This window comes from Cavia porcellus, unplaced genomic scaffold (genome assembly GCF_034190915.1).
Source record: "Cavia porcellus strain 051 isolate PalLab524CR breed Dunkin Hartley unplaced genomic scaffold, mCavPor4.1 scaffold_30, whole genome shotgun sequence".
Classification (NCBI taxonomy): domain Eukaryota; kingdom Metazoa; phylum Chordata; class Mammalia; order Rodentia; family Caviidae; genus Cavia; species Cavia porcellus.
This window is the reverse complement of record NW_026947513.1, coordinates 47,434,395-47,456,897: the sequence shown is the minus strand read 5'-3', so window position 1 is coordinate 47,456,897 and position 22,503 is coordinate 47,434,395. Positions and strand designations below refer to the sequence as shown.

At 44.8% G+C, this 22,503-nt stretch overlaps 1 protein-coding gene across 5 annotated transcripts in view; it reads left to right on the top strand.

Annotated features, from left to right (window-relative positions):
• Positions 1 to 639: 639 nt before the first annotated feature.
• Positions 640 to 22,503, top strand: part of Adamts3 (ADAM metallopeptidase with thrombospondin type 1 motif 3) — a 281,816-nt gene continuing 259,952 nt past the window's right edge. The window contains exons 1-3 of one of the 5 annotated variants that reach the window (XM_063240532.1): positions 640 to 803; positions 2,094 to 2,121; positions 15,894 to 16,300. In XM_063240532.1, the coding sequence (XP_063096602.1) occupies positions 2,109 to 2,121; positions 15,894 to 16,300 (420 nt within the window). In that variant the 5' untranslated portion in view covers positions 640 to 803; positions 2,094 to 2,108. Of the gene's footprint in view, positions 804 to 1,384; positions 1,677 to 2,093; positions 2,183 to 6,558; positions 6,831 to 15,893; positions 16,301 to 18,216; positions 18,336 to 22,503 lie in introns of those variants that run through there. The other 4 variants (XM_063240531.1, XM_063240534.1, XM_063240533.1 and 1 more) reach the window with 4 other exon arrangements.

Sequence of the window (22,503 nt, the reverse complement as noted above, 5' to 3'; positions counted from 1 at the left end):
TAGTATCACTACAAGTTACAGCTGCCTAGGTAGCATTCATCCAATGTGGAAGCAAGTCACAGAGCAAGAGCACATGGAAAGAACAAAGAACTTTTCAGAAAGGGGTAAACCTGAGGGCCTTGGTCACCCACACAGATGACTGATGTCACCTAGATTTTATTAGACCAGATGTACTACTTATTTTAGGTCTGGTCATTCCGTCTTTATCTTGAGGCCTGGCTTCAGGCAGACGCTCCTTGGCCACAGGTGTAATGAGTTTTCATTTCAGCACTGACTGTCTGGAGGGCCTCGCCCTGGCTGGCTGCCTAAAACGTTACTACCTAACTTAGCCGTCTGTAACAACAGGGCCCAAAACCTAGGTCTTCTGATTTATATTCTAGTTTTCTTTTACTCATTGGTGTAATGGTAAAACTTATATACAGCATGTTTAGGGTTTTTTTCAGGGCTAAGAAAACCACGTGCCAATTTTAGTAAATCATTCCTGATAGCAAGTCAATTACACTTCATAAAAATGCTAGGGGCTTAATTTGAAGAAAAACGTAATTTAGAGATGCTGGGGTCTAACCCCAGTTCCAGCTAATAACCAATACGCACTTTACTATGTGATTAACTACTTGATTTCTCACGTGCCACCTAAATGTTCCAGGCACAGAGTTTCCAGGGGACTTTGCTGCTAACACTTGAGCACGGACTTGTGCTTTGTAAGTCACAGTCACAGCTCTCCAGGAATAAACAATCTGGTACAGGAAACCTTCCGAAGCACGCTGCTTTTACAAAAGAACGGGAAATCGGCTCACAGCAGAGTAAGTAGGAAGTCAGCCGGTCCAGTTAAGGCCCTGGCCGCTCAGGTGGAGTCCAGGAGGTCCCATCCCCAGCCGGCAGGCTGGAGGGCACAGGCTGGCCCCGGTCACAGCCCCGGCCGGAGCCCTGCGCTCCCAGGTCGGCGGCTCCTCCTTCCGGGCGGCCCGGCCACTGGGGCAGAAACCTCTTGATAACTTAATCTTGCGGGCGGCCGGGCGCCGAGGCCTGTGCGCCCCGCGGTACCCCGAGCCATCGGAGGCGCGGCGGGGCATCCCCGGCGCCGCTGCGACCGCCGTAAACAGGCGCGGGGTGCGCGCCCTCCTCCCGGTGGGCGGCCCGCTGCAGGGAGAGCCCCGCGCCCGCGCCCGGGGGCAGGCCACCAGCCGGGCGCCCGCCCCCGCGCCCCGGGTCCCGGCCTGCGCCGAGGGGGGCAGCGGCGCGCGTGACGTGGGCGCCGGGAGGGCGGAGGAGCGCCGCGAGCCCGCACCGCCCCTCCCGTCCGTCCCCTCCCCTGCCGCCCCTCCCCCTCCCCGCCCCTCCCCCTTCCCCGCCCGCGGCTTCGCCTCGCGCGCCCGCGCCGGGAACCCGGCGCCCAGCCCGAGCCGCCGCGCAGCCCCGCACCTTCCCGCCCGCCCGCCCGCCCGCCCGCGCGGAGCCAGCCGCCGGCTCCCAACTTCTTGGTGGAGCAGCGCGGCGTGCTGCGGCGCCCCGGCTCGGACCGCGCTCCGCGGTGGCGTCGCCTCGTTGTGAAAGAAACTTCTCCGGGAGCCGGGCATCGCGCGCCCGCACCTGAGGCGACGCCCGCGATGGTGCTGCGGTCGCTGTGGTGGGTCGCGGCCGTGCTGGCGGAGGTCGGGGCCCTCGCGGGCGGACGGGTGAGTGCGGCGCTGACAGGGGGCGCGCGGCGGCGGGGCGCCGGAGCGGGCCGGGGCGGCAGGCGCCCCCCAGGAGGCCGGGGGCGGCGCGGCGCGGAGGGCGGCTGTCCCGCGTGGCCCGGGCCAGGCTCCTAACAGCCTGTTTCGATGCGGAGGCTGCCGCGATCCTGACCCAGCACGGGAGTCCTCCGAGTGTTAGAACTGAAACACCACATTAAAATTAAAACCGCAGAGGACGTCTTCCTCCTCCGAGTGGCTTTAATTGGCTCCTGCCCCTGTCACAGGAGCTGCAGCCCGGCACTGTGCGGCTTGCGATGCCTGCTTAGCAGCTCCTGAAAAGCGCGGTGATAGAAGTAAGACGCAGGTGGTGAGAAGACGAAACCCAGTAACCGTCTTTTTTTTCTCTCACCTTTCTAGGCTGGTAATGAAGAAATGGTGCAAATAGGTAAGCCTCATTCTCAGATGTCATCGTATCTTAGTTCAAAGTGGGGAATGAAGGGAGCTCAGTAAGTAGTTCTGAAATTTTTCCTATTGATGGTTAAAAAAAAATAGTCCAAGAACATTTCTGTGCCCTTTCCGGAGGAGGGTCCCGTTTACCCAGGCTGAGTAATAGTTATGTCAGACTAGTCCTGGCAGTTAGATTTGCAGGCTGAGGTTTATTACTGCGGTGATGTGCACGTGGAGCGGGCAGAAGAGCTTGGCGATTTGGAGATGAATAAAACCATCGACTTATGTAGCTTTGAGAAGGGCTGATCTGATCGGAACAGAAAGCCAGTTCGAAGAGTGCTACGGAGAAAAGAGGAAAAATGCAGTACAAAGAACGGAAATTGTTCTCTTAAATTTTTTCTGCTTTGAGTGGAAACCCTTTAATGACTTCTCTTCAAGTCCACATGCTTGAAATTAACCTTTGGATGTGCAAGGCAGTATTAATACCTTTTGCAAATAGGATCTGAGACCTCGGTATTGATGTTGTGAGGATTATTGCCATTTTCTGGGTAAGGAGACTGATGTTCAGAGAGAGTAACTGGTTTGTCAGGGGTCACTCCAGTTTGTTTTGAATACCGACTGCAGGTCCTCTGGCAAGAAGCTAAGCTGTACTAAAGCTTTTTTGTACACATCTTATTTGAATTATTCTAAAAGATAATTCTTTTAAAGAGTACTTTTGTCAAGAGGTACTACAAAGTCATCTTTTAGGAGAAAAGTTTTCATTATCATTGCTGTACACAATTACAAATCATTGACCATAAACTGAATGCCAGGCATAAGGGTTAGTTAGTCTGTGTGCATGTGCTACCTGATTGCCACAGCATCCGTGGAGGTAGGTACTAGACAGCCCGTTTTATGTTAGAGGACAGGAGGCCTGATAGGGTGCAGCTGCCTATGCAGCAGGCAGCAGATCCATGCTCATCACCTGATGGCACAGAGCTGGGTGCAGGCCCAGCAGTGTGCCAGGGAGCGCCTGGGCTCACGTGGTTTGTGCCCTGATAAGCCAAGTGTAAAGTGAAGACGTTGAAGTTGAATGTGTACTTGTGACTTGGTCCCCTGGCCCTTTCGTGTGCCTCATGGTGTGCTCTTCATGCTGGTGTGGTCTTGCTTCGTGAGAGCTGTGGCTCTGCACTGTTGCCTGGCAGTAGGCATTGGCCAGTGGAGCACTGCTGATGCTATGCTGCTGGCTGGGGAGGGATGGGGTTCCACACGGAGGTGCTGGATGTGCTCTGTGTGTGTCACTTGGTGCATCCTGAGGCCATGCAAATGGTGTGCTGGCCAGGCGCATGTGTCCAGACGCTGAACAGAAGGCCACTGTATATAACTGCTCGCAGGTGCTATTTGATCAATGCTAGATTAGGGAAGAATAATACAAAGTCTAGATTTTATTTATATTTGTTGAACCACTAATTTGACAGAGAAATTGCAGGGCTCTGCACAGTTTGAAGAATTTCATGTTTGAGGAGAAAGTGCAATTGTTTAGAAGTTAAATTTAAAAAATTCTGTCAGAATATATGTGCAGGGTAGAACATGCAATCTTACGGCATGCTGGGTCTTCACCAAGAGCTTCTGTGTGTGTGGCACCGGCAACTGCATTTAGGAGCACAGCATCACGAGCTATGCCGCCTCCTTCCTCCACCCTCCTGGTGCTGTACCCCAAGAACAGTGACTGACCTCCGCTTCTGGCAGGACAGAGGAATTGTGCCAGTGCGTGAGTACCTTGGCGCACAAACTTAATTCTCTCCATGACTCTGGTTGCAAAATGAATTGGGAGAGAACAGAATCAAATTTCCCCATATGGTCAATGTGCAACTTAACCATCGAATTTGATTCAGTTCTTGTCCAGTTTGGTTTATGAACAGAATCCTGGAAATAATTTGTGAAAGGTTTGTGAAATGAAGGTACCACTTTTTCTTTTTTTAATAGCATCACAAAGTATGTACTTTGTTGTATCTGACTTAGGGTTCTGTTTTTAAAATGTCTCATACACCTTAGTCCCAGACTAAGATGACTTTTGTGTTAGGGCGAGGGCATGTGAAGGGCTGGGCAAGACAGAGTCCATGTGAGGTATGTCGCCTGAGTCGTCTTTCATGGGGTTGTCACACTTTTTCTCCCTCAGCCAGTAGAGAGGTAGTATGTGGGGAAGTATGAGAAAAATGGAAAAGGAGGCTTGAACTCTGTCCTAGTTCTAGGCCTCTTTAGTCAGCCAGAGAGGAAACACGTACCTAACCAGACATACATCGTAATAAATATCTGTGGAGGTCTAAGATAGAGTGAGTGTGTGTGAGAGAGGGAGAAAGAGACAGGGAGAAACAGAGATAGGGGAGACAAAAAGGGAGAGAGGAGAGGAAGAGGGAGAAAGAGAAAGAGAAAGAGAGGGAGAGGGAAAGAGAAAGAGAGAGATTCCTGAGATCATTGACCTGTTTCTGTGTGTGTCAGGGAGTTCTTTCATTTCTGACTCAGCATATGACCTTGGTGGGATCCTAGGGTGATTATGGGTGGTTGGCTGGCCTAACTGGGTTAGGAGGTTTGTGTTATGACACATCTGACTTAGGAAATAAGCATAGTTCTGTAGAAATTGGAAAATATGAAAAAGAATTCTGAATCCTTTTGTTTCATAAACTCTCACATTTGAGACTGGAAAAGTATCAGTTCAGGAAGGAATCACTGTCATGGTGCAGAGCAGGCTGTCTAGGCAGGTGCTGTGCCCTGAGCTCTTTCTTGCTGCCACCCCAGGCCATTCTTCTTCCTGCAGCCCAGGATGATTCACTGGCTTTCTTGATTTAGCTCCTGGGCATTTCTTGCTGTGATCACTGTTAAGGTTAAATGTGTCTAGCTTCTTAGGTAAAGATGCAAAGTGTAGCCCCTCACCCAGCACCAAGAGAGATCATTGCATCCAAACTATTTCTTCCTATTATTTTACTGCTTCCTTATCATTGTATTGAATACTAATAACATGTGTGCATTTGTCTGAACTTTTGATAATCAAATCCCAGACTAACTTCTTTTAATTCACAGACTATGTTTTCTGTGTAATAATTATTTTGTATATTTTAGTATAATGTTTCCATCTCAATACCAACTTCTTGTGGACTTTATTCTTATCATGCTTGTAAACTATATCAAAGCATCCATTTCCAGCCATAGTGAGTGTTTCCACGCAGTGCTCATTATCCATATGGTACACAGTTGCTTGGAGAGATAGCCCTGCAAGTTGGTTACTGAGTAAAAACAAAGTGAATAGGGTATGTTTTTGACAAATGGATTTTGAAAACATTTGTGTGGCGTCAACTCCCTCTGGCAATATGAAAGTATTGATTTTTAAACTCTTAGCTATAAATAATTGCAGCTTTGTCCTTTTTTTATTGCTTTGTCCTCCTGGATCCTTGAATATAAAATTTACAGTCTCTGAAAGATGTAGCGAGTTCATCATTATTCTAATCCTTAAAACCCCAATAAATATGAACAGTTACACCAATGCTTTTCTGATTGTATTAGAAGTATCAGAAGAGTCCTCCAACTCTCAGAATAGATTTTGAGAATTACGTATTTTTTAAAATGGAGAGCCTGCTGTGGGGAGGTTCCTGGTGGAGGAACGCCTGTCCCCTGTGTAATTGTTCTGTCCTGATTTCCCAAGTGGGCCTGTGTGACTTCCTCCACGGGACTTTGCTGACTGGGTGTAAATCCCTGGGAGAGGTTCTGCAGCAAAATGTCAGTCTCTTGTTTATAAAAATGATTGCTACAAATTCTTCATGAATCTAAAATTGTGCTTAGTGTGAAATAATTTATTCATGAAGTGACACTTTCAGAAATTTGTAGAAGATAAAATACAAAGCATCAAACACTGTGGTCTTAAATATTAACTCACTGGTTGCAATTTTTCTTTACATTCAATAAAATGTATTTTTATATATACGTGTACCTAAAAAGAGAAAGAATGACTGAAAGCATTATTTATGAGCCGGACTTCCTTTTACATGTGAAGACCTCACTTTCTCATATATGGTCCTTTCCATGATCTAGAATCTAAGCTGCTGACATCCATTGTACTTAAATACTCAGAAGCAGAGCATGTTGGCTGTGTCCTCAGAGACAGAGCAGGCAGTGCTCTGACACTCAGGGCTCACGGTGGTGTAGGGAGGCTGACCTGTAGGGAACTAGGGGTGCAGACAAGGAGGAAGCAGGCATCGGTGCTGAGGTGTCCCCTCCATGAGGACCCTCAGCCGGCTGGAGGAAGCAGGAGCTGTGGAGAGGTGATGGCCCACTCCCTTGGGATCCGTGAGTGTGTCCAGTTACATGGTGAAAAGGGGGTTGCGTTGGTAAGCAGAATTACAGTTGCTAATCAGGTGATCCTAAAATAGATCATCCTAATAGGATTAGCTTTGTGGTTGTCTTTCTAAGTGGAAGAGGGAGGTAAAAGGGCAGCATGGAGAGGGTCTGAGGCAGCTGGCTTTGGAGATGAGACTCGTGGTTAGGAGCCAGCTGCCGGGGGCCTCAAGAGACTGAAAGAGCAAGGCAGGGCTTCTCGCCTCGGGTGTCGGGGGAGGCAGCCCGGGCATGGGTGCTGTGGCTTTCTCTCAGGGCAGCTGTTTCAGACTTTTGACCTCTGTTTTAAATTACCAGACTTAGGGTGATTTGTTACAGGATCAATGAAAAACTGATGCAGTGGTGAGTAGACTGTCCCAGTTTCTTGTTTGTCAAACCATAAGCCAAACATATAGATTTGGAGAATACATTTACTGTACGTCAGGTTTCAGTAAAAACATGTAAGAATGCTGTCCATCTTTCTCGATTTACTTAGCCTTGGTTTCTGGGAAACATGTTTATTTTTGTTGTTTTATATTTTAGATCCAATCTTTAAAAGTTCTAACCCTCAAAATGGTGTAAAAGGTGTGAGAAATATTTATTTATAGAATACCTAGTATAGTTTTAGAGTTCAAAGTTACTAACGATGACAGATAAAATCAATAGAAGCACTTATTCTAACGCTGAGATTGTAATGTTAATGTCATGTTTGGTCCTTCCTTAAGCACATACGTTACTATGCTGTTATTCTCTGTCTCAGACATTTGAAGTTGTGGCAAAAAAACCCCAAAACATATGGATATTTCTCTTTAAAGAGTAGTTTTCTTTTCTTGAAAGACTCTTACTAATCTCATGTTCCAGAATACTAAAGAATGTGCTATTTTCTAAATGACTTTCTTGGATATAAACATTGTGCAGTTGCCACAAATATTTATTAAAAAAAACAGAGTTTGCAGTTCACAACTGTTTGTTCTTTGTCTCTGCTACCTTTTCTTTCTTCACACAACTTGATAAGCAGGCCTAGACTGAAGACAGACATGCAGAGAAACCGCAGTGTCTGTCTGGGCTGTGCGATCTGAGGGGCTGAAGCCAGGGAAAGGGTTTGGCTATGTCCGCGGTGGTCTCGGTGTGTGCCACAGTGGCGTTTCCATGGCTTCTGAGAGAAGAGGCGTCTCCTTCCCTGGCATGTGTGCAGCCTTGTCAAGTGAGCCTGTCAGCATTCCATGTCCTCTTTAACGTCCACTTCTTACTCTGCTTATGGCTTTCCTGGGTGACTGGCTTCCGTTGTCCCCTGATCCTCTGCTGGAGCCACTGCTTTAGCTGATCTTGAAAATGCTCATTGGCTTTTGTATTGTGGGCCAGAGTTCTGCTCAGAGACAGCTGTGCCCGATGAAGGAGGCGGCCCCAGTGAGCAGCTCGCTCTGGTGGAGGCTCACTGCCTTCTCAGCAGAGAGGCCAGTCTCTGTGATGGCTCTGTGGGGGAGGGATGGCTGCCTGGGTTTCGTGTCCTCTTCTGACTGGGACTTGGGTCTTTCTGATCCTGTGGGAACCCTGGGCTTGGGTGGGAGGGTGAAGGCTGCCTTCCTTCTATGCAGTGGCACAGGGTGGTGATGGAGAAGGGGGCATCAACGTCCTTCTTATGAAATCTCAGAATGGCAGGTTCTTCCTTCACCTCTCTTCCTCCTAGTCTCCTGCCTGAGGCACCATGTGCTCTGATCCTCTTTCCTAATCACCTGCAAGAAGCTGCTGGGCTGGGACCCGAGTTCAAGTGTGGAGCGTTCAGCTCTCACTGTCGTGCTCAACCCTTTGCATAGCACTGCCTTTGTGGGGCTTCGGGTCACCGTGTGCTGAGTCACAGTGTCCGACTGGCTGTGCCTAGCAGCTGGACACTGTGGTGGTGGGTGGGCCTCGTGGTGAGCTGCACTGCACAGAGCTTTGCACCCGTGCTGTGGACACCATGGGGAGGAAACCACACTTGTCTTCAGCCATGACATGTGGCTAAGTGCAGGCGTAAGAGGACTTGAGACTGAGCCCTGCTCCTGTAGACAGATGGATGGACGACAGGTGAGTCCGGCTTCCACCTGTGCCCCTGAGTCCTAAAGCTGTGCTGCTAGAATGACACAGAGTATCAATTGCTAACTCTGTGTGTGTGCTCCTGCGCCCGTGTGTGTGTGTGTGTGTGTGTGTGTGTGTGTGTGTGTGTGTGTGACTGACGTGTTACTCTCAGTATTAAAGATGAGAACTGAGGGACAAAGCCTGATCACTGAAGTAGTATATGGGGAAACCTCTTTTAAGTCCAAATTTAGGCAGGATTTTGTTGTAATTTGTATAGCTCTTAGTAGTGAGGGGATTTTGGACTTGCAGGATTTCCATATGATGAGGGGTTCCAGCGATTGGAAGGAAGGGTAGCTTGAGAGAATTTCTTAGTGCTGGTCAGGAGGACTGGAGTGACTTTACCATGGGGAAAGAGTTGAAAGGAGGTAGCTGTTGAGCGTGTTTTGGGCGAATCTGCACAGCATGAGCAGAACAATGAAATGGGAGGCTTGCTAAAGTAGGATGGGTGTTTACTTTGCTTAGCTGTGTCAGACAACAAGAGAGAGAAGCCTGTTGTTTGCAGCAAAGAACCTACCTGTTCGCTTATGACTTGAAGTAACTGTTTTTCTTTTAATTACTGAGAGCTAATTATATGCAGTGTGTCACACTGAAGCACAGGCAGCGCAAAAGGTGTCCAGAAGCTTAAAAATTATTGAGGTTTGGAAACCATAAGGAAAGCCTGCCATGCTTGATATTAAGACAGAGTCAAAGATCTTTAACTATGGGTTGAGGATCCCTTCTGAAATACTTGGGGTCAGAAGTGTTTTGGATGTTGTATAGGCATGTAGATATATACCTATATATCTATATATCTGTCTGTATCTATATCTAGATATATGGAGGTGGGAGGGAGGAAGATATTTTGGGAATGAGATCCTACACTAAACATGAAATTAATTTGTATTTTGTATATACCTCATACATACAGGCAATTTTACATAGTATTTTGTGTGCACCTGCATTTTGACCTGCCACATGAGGTCTGTGTAGAATTTTCTCCCTGTGGTATTTTATCACCACTCAAAAAGCTTTAGATTTGGGAGCATTTTGGATTGTTAGTTTTCAGGTTAGGGATGTTCAGTCTATCTGGGAACAGAGAACATTGACTTTGAAGATATTTTGATGTAGGTTGTGTAGTAATTGTTTGTGTCTGTAAATAAATATATCCACACATGTGGCCATGTGTGTAACAGTGTGGTTATTTTACACAGTGCAGGAAGAAACAAGTCATTGTGTTAAACTTAAGAATAAGGAATATAAAGACAAGAGAATTAATTCCATATATACCAGCAAAAGTGTAACAGCACTTTTCATAGGGGTTATTCAGGTTTCTGAGAAAATACTGAAGCTATCACCATCTTGCTTCCTGGGTCCTGGAGATGTTGAGAAATAGGAAACACAAGAGCCCTAGGTAAGAATGAATCTCTCACCACAGAGGCCCTCACTGTGGCAGGCACCTGCCCCTGGGTCCCACCCCGTGTGTGTCAGGCCCAGGAGTCAGGCTGCCCTCCTTGGCAGGCTCATCCCCAGAAAGAAGGATAAGAAAGGAGGGGCTGTGACCAGTGGACCCCTTGTGCTTTCCAAACTTTGTAGTCACATAAATCATTCTGCACTGGTGAGGGGTTGGGCGAGGCGGAGAGAGGCCCGAGTCCTGAGAGAGAACCCTGTTCTCCCAGGAGCAGGAGCCAGCTTGGCTGTTCTGCTTCTGACTCAGAAAGGAGCATCTGCTTTGGGATGCCTGAATTACACAGAGAGGCAAACGTTAAATGACTTTGAAGACCCTTTCGGTTGCTGACCTATCTCGTTTGGATTCTCCTAGAATGGGGCTTAGCATGGGCCTGGTTTCCTGCTGCCTGCCTTTAGAATGTAGGGCTCTTTGCCTGGCTTCCTGGAGGTCTCTCATGCATCCATTTCTTGTTTGCAGCTAATATTGTATGACCTGAGTTCTATGAGATGTTTGATTTGCAGGCGAGTGGGGACTTTGAGAAATACGCACGAGGTTTGCAAGCAGAGTTGTGGCTGGAGAAGAACAGGATGATGTGAGCAGCTTGCCTTCATTGTGGCTGGGTGATAAGGTTACTTCCTAGAGAAACCCTTCAGCTCAGACGGCTTTCATGCATGCATTCTCTTCTACATGCACAAATACATTTATTGAGTGACTTCAGATTCTGTTTTAGTCAGTGAGAAACTGCAGGAAGACTGTATTTCCTGCCCTCATGAGAGGCTTACATGCTAGTAGATCTAAAGAAACAGCAGACAAACATGAAAGTTAAATTGGTAGCGTGTCAGATAGTGACAAGATTTATGGACAATGGAAAAACATGGTGGCTTGAGAGTGATAAGATGGCTATAGGAGGTCAAGAAAGACTTCCATGAGAGACTGAGCCATGGTGTTCTGGGGATGAGGGAGCACAGGAAGTGGCAAGTTAAACAGCTGGTGATGTGAGATTCCCATTAGGCTGTAAGAGCGCACAAGCCATTTTCCTGTGGTGAGATCGATCTGAGGAGAAGAATGGGGCAACTGACCCTTCAGTTACTCTGGCTGTGTTCCGAGGATGACTTGAAGAGAGACAGAGCAGAGTCAGGAGAGCAGCTGGGATGCACACTCAGAGCTGCTGTGGCGCTGGTTTGGCCTGGGTGAGTAGCAGTGATGTGGTGGTGGCTTGCCAGAGTCTGGGTATATTTTGACGGTAGAATCAATAATAGAATTAGGGTCAGGACAGGTTTGTGGTGTGAAGAGTTAAGGATGGATTGGTCACATTTTGAATTTGGGGAACTAGAAGCAGATAGCTGCCATGCACCGATGAGAGAGAACAGATCTGGGAACCAGAAGATTGGGAGTCTCCTTTGGGAGGGTCACGATACCTACTGAAAATCAGGACTTCGGAGAGAAGCGTTCATGGGGAAGCCTGGCGCGATGTGTCTAGTCTGGAAACCTTTCATGGTTATGGAGGAGCAGGGGCGGCTCAGGCAGAGGTGACGGTCACAGAAAGGAGGCTGGGCCCGTCCTGCTGCCCTTCTGTGCTGTCAAGCCAAGGAGACGTAAGCTGGGTCGCATGCTGCCAGCAGGGCAGGTCACGAGCTCAAGTCTTGACCACTGGTCTCAGCAAAACATGGTCATCCGTGACTTTGGAGAGTCCGACGTGTCTGCAGAGTGGTGCAGGAGTAGAGTGTTAGCTACATGGTTGTTCTAGCTGCAGCCAGGTCTCTAGCTTGAGGAATTTATCAGGAACAGAGATTTGTTTCTTACAGTGTTGCAGGCAGTGAGTTTCGAGGTTGAGGGGCCCACATCTGACAGGAATGGTGCTGTCCCTTGTCCCTGGGGAGGAGGCAGGTGGGGGTTCCCGCTGGGAGGGCTGGTTCCCTCGGTGGGGGTGTCACTGATTTTGATTGGGATGTGCTGGGAGCTTATTGATTTGCTGGTGGGAAAGACTGAGTGAAGTGGGGAAACAGGCGGAGAAGAGAGGATGTGTGCTGGCTGTGTTGTGGAGGCAGCAGGAGTGGCACGCACAGGGCCTGTGCTGGCTCCCCCGCAGGAGGCAGCATCCTCACAGTGCCTGGGAGCCGCTGCCTGTGCGAAATCGCCAGTGCGTCTGCCACAGGGGTCACTCCAGCTCTCTGTACTAGTGGAAGTCTTGGTCACAGAAACCTTTTTATGTGGACCACTGGGACACCGAACCATTATAGCTACAGGTGTACAGATCCTGACTTTAAAATGGAATATAGCATTTCTGAGTAGCTAATTTCCACTTAAATTGGTGGTATTAACATTTTCTGAATCATCTGTATAATCTCACCTAAACCTGTCACCATCATGAAGGTGGAAGTATTACTGTCCTCCAGTGACCCCTTGAGGAATCTGAATTTACAAGCGATGCAGAAGCTGGGTGTGTAATCTCAGTACCTGGGAGGTGAGGCAGGAGGATTGCCATGAGTTCCAGGCCAGCCTCCACTACATAGCAAAGCCCAGTCTCAAACAAACAAACAAACTCTTACACTTCATTAAGAAGAAATTCATCCCCTTGCCATATGTTGTACTGCTGTGAGGAAAATGGTAGGTTTGTAAGTGCGTACGTTCTGAATCAGGTATAATTTGGTTTTTGTGTGTAGTTGCAATCTGAGATTAAAATCTGTTGATAGCTTTAAACTTCTCCCCACTTTTTTTATTTTTCCCTGCTAACACTTAGAATTTAAGAGCCTTTTACTGAAGTTACACTGGGGGAAACATGGTTGACTGGCTTTGGGTAGATAGAACACCATCCTGCTTGTGGTAGTCTTAAATTGGAAATTGCCAGCAAGATGGTTCATGCATTCTGAGGTAGATGTGAGCCCTCTGTCAGCTGTGAAAGGAGCAGGACTAAAATGTCCTCTAGGTCCCCTCACTTGCTGTGAGTTGGGCCTTCTAGATTTACTTTCTCATTACAGACAGGGCTGGTAGCATTTGCACTGTGATTACTGGGTTGGAGGTGATGTATTCTCAGATGGAAACACAGAGTGCAGTGCTTCCTGACCCAGTGTGTGGCAGGCGCCTGGGCTTCCTCTTGTTAGTCTGCTCACTGCTGTAAGGCAGCTGATGGAGGAGGCCAAGGGGCCAAGGCATGTATCTGTCTTACTCCCCTACTAAAAAATGGCGGATTCAGGGTATAAGTTCAGAAATGTTTTTATGTGTACAATTTAGGAATGATTTATAATAGAGTACTAGGAAAGTCAAAGCTTTCTAGAAATGCACTGTCCTTGTTTTGACTAAAAATTTACAGCATGTCTGACACTGGAAGATGGGACTGTCCTGGGCAGTGTGAGCAGGAGGCTGCGGGGTCCTCGTGGGTGTGTAGAAACCTCCTGTTTCTCCCTGGCCTTGAGGATTCTGCCGTCTTTTAGTCCCACTGTTAGTGTATTGTCTCGACTATCTTGTGTGAGTCCCTTTCAGTGGGATTGGGAAATCCTTTCCGTGAAATGCTGAACTGGTTAGAGGAAGGTTTGAGATTACTGGTGCAGGCGTGCACTCCTGTATCTTAGGCAGTCCTTTCGCTAAGTCATGTGACTAGCTGCATAGAGACGAGTCCACAGTCTCTGCCGTCCTCTTGGTGCAGCTGGTGGGCGCTGTGTGTGAGTCTTATGCTGGTTGGTGAATGGAATGATGCACAGCATTGCCTGGGGACCTCCTGGTTCTCAGGGATCAGTATTCAGTCTGGGTTTGGCTGAGCGCTCACCCAAGGGCTGGATCCCCCTGTACTATAGAAACCTGCCCTCATTGCTCTGAAATTACCATTCCTTTTGTAAGCCAAAATACGGAGTCGCCCACTATGAATTTGTCATTAGAGACCAACCCCTCGTTGGTGCTGCCCACTGCTGATCTCAGTGTGGCAGGGCTGTGCACTGTGGGTGCCGAAGCCAGGCTTCTCCTTGTGCTGTTAATGGCACAGCCCTCACCCTTTCCTTGGCACTCTTAGCGAGCAGTTTTTGTTTAATGCATTGGTTGTTGTATGTGGTGTAATGATAAACATGCCCAGTTCCCAAGTTGAAAAACTACCTTCATCTTTCAGTACTTTACACATTTCTTAAGAACATAGCAATTACAATGATTTTATAAAGAGCACAGGTTCTCATGTGGATTTCGTTCTCTAAATACTTTATTGGTGATAAAACATGCATTTTCTATAGATCAAAAGTTTGTGAATATTTTTACCGTGCATTTGAACATACTACAGGGCAAATCTTGGGCTGAAGTAAGGAATATGAGGAACTTACTATTTTTATTTATTTATTGTTCTTTAGTAATTTTTACAATTTTTATTTTTTAAGTAATTTTGCAGTACATAATGATTACATTCCTGGTGTGGAGTTGGTGCATTGACATAACACATCTTTTTTTTTTTTGTCTTTTTCCTTTTTATCAGTACCAGGGATCTAACTCAGGACTGCCTGCTTGCAAGGCAGGCACTTATGCTGCTGAGCTAAACCCCCAGCCCCGACATAACACATCTTAATTCTTTTTCACCTCTTCCCCTCCTCCCTTTCCCTTTTAATGAAAAGATCTGTAAGCCTGTGTCCTTTTGGCTATGAAGGTGGGGAACTTTTTAATTCATAATCTAGGTTTTCCTTTTTCATGCTTGCTTATTTTTTTTTTTTTTTGTACTGGGGATTGAACTCACGACCTCACACTTGCCAGCTTGCCAGGCAGGCACTTATGTCACTGAGCTAAATCACCGGCTCTTTTCATCTTTCTTATCGAGTCCAGGGTCTGGTGCATAGTAGAAGGGACTGTCATGCTGATCTACATCCCCTTAAATTTTATTCTGAGGCAGGCCCTAACTAAAGCTACTAGCCTTGAACCACCATGCCTCAGCCTCCTGAGTAGTTAGAATGATTAGTGTGTGCCTGCCTGGATCTGTGCTTGCTTTTCCATTGTTTCTGTTTCTCTAGAATTCTCTAGAATATCTTTTTAGCGTCTTTTCCAAGGGTGATTATATTTTAGTAGATACAGTACTAACCTTTGGCCGTGGTAGGGGAAATAAGTCCTAATTGTGAAATTTAGTTAACAAGTGGGTCTGTGTTTTGTGGAAGGGACGTTACACCAGATGAGAATGCCGTTCTTTCGTGACTGGTATCTGTGTGTTCAAGTTTCAGGTTGTTTTTTCTTTTTGTCCATTCTTTTGACTTTCTGCAAATGAGGATTGATGGGACACAGTGAGATACAGGTTAGAGAGGATACGGGCTTTGGATTGTGGCTGAATTTAAATCTGAGGTTCATAATTGTGTGATCTTAGACATAGCCTTCCCTCCATTGGTGTTTCCACTTGTGAAGTATGGCTTTAGGGTTGTTATGACTAAAAACCTGTGTAAACTATACCATCGTAAGCTGCAGTGCATAACTTACAGGCTTATTGTAGGAGTGACATGAGTGACATGGAATTAGCATGGATTTTAGAATTTCTACAGGGAAAAGTTGAGAAGAATATAAAACTGTCTTCATAATAGCAACCTTAAAAAAGCTTGTAGCAGATGCCACTTATGCCAGTAATAAGGTATTTGGTCTTATATCTTGATTTTTAAGCAAGCCATATATAGTTAATAGAAACTTTTATTATATTATGTTCTGAAACATATAAAATGAATATTCACAGTGCAATACGTTTTTTAAAATTAAAAAATGATTCATTGAGTTACGTAAGTGCCTTTGGAACCTGACTTGAGTTCTCGAAGGTTGATATTTATGAAATGGTTTGGGAATGTAGTTATGCACACTGAAGTGTGCTACGGGGTGCCTCTGTCAGGTCTGTCTGTGTGCTCTTGCTCCACAGGGTCTCACAGTTCTGTTTTTTTACCCCACAGATTTACCAATGCGGAGACATAGAGAATATGAGCTGGTAACTCCATTCAGCACAGATCTAGAAGGACGTTATCTCTCCCACATCCTGTCTGCAAATCACAAAAAGAGGTCAGCGAGGGACGTGTCTTCTAACTCAGAACAATTATTTTTTAACATTACTGCATTTGGAAGAGATTTTCATTTGCGACTAAAGCCCAACACTCAGCTAGTAGCCCCTGGGGCTGTTGTGGAATGGTATGAAACCTCTCCTGTGCCTGGGAATATAACCAGTCCTGTGAATGACTATCGACCTGAAAGTGCTTCTGAAGGAATCTGGAGAACAGAGCCTTTGCTGACCAACTGTGCTTATGTTGGTGACATTGTGGATGTTCCAGGAACCTCTGTTGCCATTAGCAACTGTGATGGTCTGGTAAGACTCATTCATTGTGCACACTCACAGGTGTTGGGGTGCAGTGTTGTACTGCATGGTTTGGAGATGGAAAGGAAGCCCATGATTCACTGTTAGATTTTCAGTTTGGCGAAAAGCATTAGCAAGCACTTCACCATCAAAGGTTTTTCATTGACTTTATCTAAAACATAAAGAGAACGTTATTACAGCAATAATAGACAACTGTCCTAGCATGTTTTCTGTTTTCCCTTGTGGTATACTGGGAGATTTTATTTCCTTATTTTTTGAAAAACTTTCTGAAAACTTTCTAAAGAAACATAGATTCTTCCAGAAGAACTATGTTTCACTTGCTGTGTGGAAACTTTGGCTATCATTTAAGGTATTTGGAAAGCATTCTTTAGCTTCCTAATAGAATGCTAAAGTGGGAAACAAGCAGATTTCTTGTCAGAATTTGCCCAAGCAGCATGGCTTTTTGAACAGGAGGTATACTTCTGTGATGGCTTTCATTTTTCTCAAGTAAAACGCCCATGGATTGCTTTTTCAGTAGTGCTGAGACCGAGAGTAACCACTGCTCCTTTCTGACTGTGCAAGTAAGGTGTGTTCTTCTGGTTTTGTGTGTCTGCTGTCACTTGGGAATTGTGTCAGTGTTCATGCGTCTTCCATGTGCACCTGACTCCAGGTCTTTGTTAAGAAAGAACAACCGTTTTACCTGTGCTTTTCAGGTTGCTGTTCCATGGGAATTCAGAGCTATTGCTATTAAAAAGCCTCTGCTTCCAGGAGTTCTCAAGATACTCCGTACTTTATCATAGTTACTCTGTTTCAGTTGCACTTTGACTACAAGTACCTTCAATATTTTGATTTTCTCTTCTAGGTGTATTGTTAGCAGTAAGGCACAGCCCAGTGGAATCTGGTGCCATATGCTTTAGCAAATCCTGGTGAATTAATTGTACTTTAGGTTTTATTTTTAAAGACTTGTGCTAACTTGATGCCTACAGTTTTTAAAACTCAGTGCAGGAAACTGTAATATGTGTGTACCAGGTTCAGGTCTCCAGCTTGCACTATTAGTGTAGCATCTGCAGCCATACACTTGGGTGAGGGACCATCTACTGGGGTTGAAGTCATAGGGAATCACTCAACTGCTTCTCATTCTATATTAAAGGTTAAGTAGGCCAGAATTAGGTTTTAAGGCTTTTCATTAAAAAACAATCAGGACTTTATAGAAAAGAAGACCAAACAAGTTTGAATTCAAATTTCTATCTCCTGCCCGTGGGGTGCCCAGAAGAAGAAAGCAGGTGGTGGCAGAAGCACAGCAAGGTTCAGGAAAGTGGGTCAGGAGACTTGAGGGGTAATGAATGCAGTGACTATGTCCTTGAGCTGGAGATGACTTTTTTAAACAGTGGTGTTGCTTATTGGTCAGCATAAGCCCTCAGCAGGGCTACAGTGGGAAGGTCAGTGGTGAGAATGTGGATACATTTGGCTGATCAGCAGTTGCCTAAATTCTTTGTTCCTTTGGTACCTAGGGGTTGAAGCTTGACCTTAGGAACAGAAGCAGGGATACTGATACGCCATAGAGGCTTAAGAACTAACCCTCCTGGAGATGAAGCCATTGCTCTGGAAGGCACAGGATTATAATCAAGTTTAGGTTATCCTGGGAGAACCCTATCACCTCTGGTCTCAAAACATTCATGAGCAGACACATAGTTACAGCGGAATGAGAGAGAATGACAGCCAAGCCCTGTCGCCATGGAGCTTTGGTCCAGGTTATTGGGCTGCGTTTGAGCAGCATGGAGGGTTGTGTCAGATGTGCTACTTACGTGCTTTGGAGCGGTTGCTCATGGGAGGAGCCATTGGCAGTGCTCTTGGAGACCAGTGGGCTCACGCAAGGCCTCCCCATGAGTGAAACCCTTCCCTCTTCTTCTCTTACGCTGTCTTATCAGGTGCGATGTGAATTTGAGATGTGGAGAACTCGAGACGGAATTAATTTGTGTTACACAGAATGGATGTAATGTTATTAAAAAGCCCTGGGGGTTCCTCAGACTGCGGATCACAGAGTCAGGTTTGTGTTTAGATACAATGCAACAGAATGAATTTTTTTGAAATTGCAATTTGGCTGTACTTTGTATGTCTAATAATAAATGTTAAAGTGGGGTTTTCATTCATGTCTTTATTTTTTTTTTTTAGTAGCAACATTTTATTACATGCTTTTTAATGAAACTTGTCTACCATGGAGGAAGAAAACTGTTTCTGTGCCACAGTTGGTTTGAGAAGAAAGCAGGGTGCCTTAGCTGATTTCACCCTTATAGACTTTGGAAATGGACTGAAGTAGGGAGAGTCTGCTGGCCATGTAACTTCATGAAAGGGTCAGAGGAGAAACCGACTTTACAGAAGGGAATAGAAGCAGTGTTCAGAGTGACATATGGGGGACTGAGACCTAGGATGTGGTCTTGACATGGCAGTGTGTAGTACTTAAAATATTCTGCGGTGGCTTTCTCAAGTCTGCAGTTTCTTCATAAAGGAATTGATAATGATTTTTTTCCTGTGTGACCAAGAACAGTATCTATTTCTGTCTCATACTGACCCTTTCCTATTCTCTACCAAGATTATCACTGAGGAGTGACTAAAGATTCTTGACCAACTGCCACATTATTCTTGTAGATCGCCTTGCTTATACGTAAGAATTATTGAGCTATTCAGTCTTAAAAATGTCCCACTTTTTTTATTTCTTAGGAGATAGGGATTGAAAACATGTTAAGTAAACACTCTACCACTGAACTGTATCCCCAGTCTTGGTTTTTCTTTTTAATTTTGCGATGGTGTCCTGCTAAATTGCCCAGGCTGACTTTGAACTTTCTGTTGCAGCCTTCCCACTAGCTGGGCTTGCAGCTGTATGCTACAATGCCTGACACACTGGCCCAGCTTTCTGGCAGTCTAGCACAAAGGCCTGCTTCTCCAGGCAGCTCCCATCCCCAAATTACTCTAGCAACCAAAGCACAGATCCCATTATTGTGCTTCTTTGTAGCATCTCTTACCGAGGTGCTCTGTGTGTGGAGTGGGCTTGGCTGGCAGTGCTTCCCATGATCTTCAGCTTGAAGGTGTTGACTTTCCTGCCCATCCATCTCCAGAGCTGCAGACCATGGTGAGAAGTCATGGTGACGGCTCAGACCTCTTCTTGGGACTATACTGCCAGAATGCACAGTCTCTCCACTGTCCCATCAAGAAATGGACAACAGAATATATTTCTTCCGCAGTCCTCCCATTTGCTCTGTAATGATATTAAACCCCCCTTGTGAGTAGTGACAGTTCACAGCTCTCTTGGTGGTCTGTAAATTTTCCAAAATAAATGTTTGTTTGGCTAGTAGGCTTTGTGTTATGAATTTCATAATATAAAGACCTTGAGTTTTTCTAGACTTAAAAACAAGTTGCCTTGTTAATCCCCCTGGATTGTCACAGAGGGAGCTGCTGGACAGCACAAGAACTGACCAATTGGTTGCTCTTCTGGGTTACAAAAGCTCAGTGATTTCCTTGTGGGCTGAGTTTAAGGTCTAGGAGTTTTTTTTAGCATTTGTAATTTGTAATTCTTCCTTCAAATGGAATAGCCAGTGGTTTCCTAATGAAATGATGTATGACGTGGAGAAACTCAGCATAGGTTTGGTTAAAAGCTAGGCCCCAGCTCCTTTCTTCCCTACCCTGGCTTGCTCCCCTCCCCCACTGAGGGTGCTAGTCCAGACAGGACCTGCAGTAGGAAGCCAAGGGTTTTTAGAAGTTAAAATTAACTACTTAGGAGCCATAAATGAACCTCTTTTCTAAAATAGCTGGTAGTCACATCTGGTTAATATTAGAGGCGTTTTATCCTTGTTATGTTTTGGACAGAACCAAATGCAGTCTTTGTGAGCCACTGCAAACTTCTAACAACATAGCCCCGATTTCCTGCTTTAAGACATTTGCCTTGGAATTTGATTTTCAAGAACTCACTCTTGTCTGCCTGTTTCAGCAAGTCTAGCTGCAGAAGTCCTATTGAAAATTCTTTTTACAATATTACTTGTATGCATGTGATGGAGAACATTGCTCAGTTGGCTAAATGTTTGGTACAAAGAGTAGTTACAAGTTTGCAGCCATTTATAGTGTATTTAGAAAAGAGGGTTTTGAGGGTTGATTTTTAAATGGTTGACCTCTAATATATGCTTTTATGGAAAGAACTTGAGAGTGAGGTCGGGGACATTGCGCCTTTTCCTTCCACAAAGATGTGCATAGGAGGCATTGTGCATTGGTGATGGACCAAGGAGACTCATGACTTCTGATTTCCATGCTGATTTAGAAGATCTTAGAATGTCTGAGGCACAAGGGACTGAAACTTGTTTTACCCCTGGATATTTTTTAGCGCTAGATATATATACTGGGCTTGTTTAGCAGTGTGGGCTAAGAGGCCCAAAGCTATACTTCATATTCCAGAAGTAGGAGATAAAAAACAATAGGCGTTGGCCTCTTTCAGATTGAAGAACATGAAGTCTCCCAGACTCTCATTACTGAGATTTGGTCAGGGGGTGGCCCTTAGGGCTCTGACAACATTCACCGAGCTCTGTGTGTGTGCCTGGGATAGGTCTGAGCTATTGTGTGCACCGTTCACCATGCCTCATTTTTCAGATAGATAGGCAGCCAGTTTATGCTTGTTCAGAACTGGGCAGGATGGTTCAGCAGTCTGTATTTATTTTCACATCTTGCATTAATTTGCATATGCCTAGCATCAGAAGTATGTTAAACCTTTTCCAAGGTTTTTGGCCTGTATGTGTCTGTGTGTCTATATTATACAAGAATATGTAAGGATATGACTAGGAATAAAGTAGGAAGTGAAAAAAGACAAATGTGTTTTCAAAAATTTAAATTATTTCAAAAGTAGCTTTTTGGCATCTAATTTGTTAGTTTATAAGTACCATAAATGTTCACTGTTGATTAGTTTATTTGCATAAATTTGATATGTTATGTATTATTTGTTTCCTTTAACTTTGGCACAGTATGACTTTAAAATTAATTTTTTTCTGAGTGATTTAAAATTTTATTGGAACAATTTAATTTTTGCAATATTGTTCCTTGGGAAGAAACTGTAAACACTGTCTTAATTTTAATTTGCATATTTTGTTTCATAATTTCTCCACAAAATTTGTGCTAAGATTGTACACATACCACATTAGACAACTAATTGGTACAAACTATACCTTGTGTTAAGCAGAGTGAGGCTGATTTCACTGCTGCTTCCAGATATTGACATAATACAACAGAACTATTGTAGATTGCAGAGGAACTCTCATTTCAACCAGGCTCACACTGTGAGATCTCTAAGGAGGAAAATCCTCATGAAGTGGCACAATTCGCATTACAAAGAGGAGTAATACTGAAAGCTTAAGTAGGGGTCTCAAATGCTTAAGCTTAAGGTAGTTTTTGGCCATACTGTTATTTAGCATCTTTCTTTCTTCATGATTAATAAGGCTTGACAAATAATGTAAACACTCTCATGACAGGTAAGCAATAATAACCATGCTAAAGTGTAAATATATGCCGAAAGACATTGCCAGAAGTGTTGCCTCAAGCCTACTGAAGAGGAAGAGAGCTTGGGTCTCTGAGTAAAGAAACTTGGAGTTCACTGACCTTTCTCTTTTCTTTTGTTTGATTTAGAGAATTGTTTGCAAGTCAGGGAAAGTAAAATGCTTACTGTCAATGTTTGCTTATGCAGGTCAATGTCACCAAATACATTATAAACTCTTGGGAAGGAAATGTTTTGAATTCCTTTGCATGTTTTTTTTTTTTTATTTAAAGAAAAAAAAATGAAACAGAAAAAGGGTAGAAATAATACATAATTTCAAAAAAAACTAAACAGTAAGAAATCACTAGTTGATAAATAGTTGTTCAAGTTACAAAAGTGAAGCATACAAAGTGGACATTCGAACAGCGAGACTGCAAACAGTTGTGTTCAGCTATCCAACAAAAACCCAGTAATATGGTTATCAATCCTACACACTTAAACATACATGCATATTTGTTTGTTTGTATGCATATATCCTTCAGAGCACTTTCTTTTCCTCTTTTTTTTATAATAGCAATTACACATTTTGGGTTTTATTACTCCTACTGTTCTTACTACATTTTACACTAGAGACACAATGTGATATTTATAAATATGATTCTTGTTTATTTCACTAATGAGGTTAGCCTCAACTTGTCTCCATTTACCT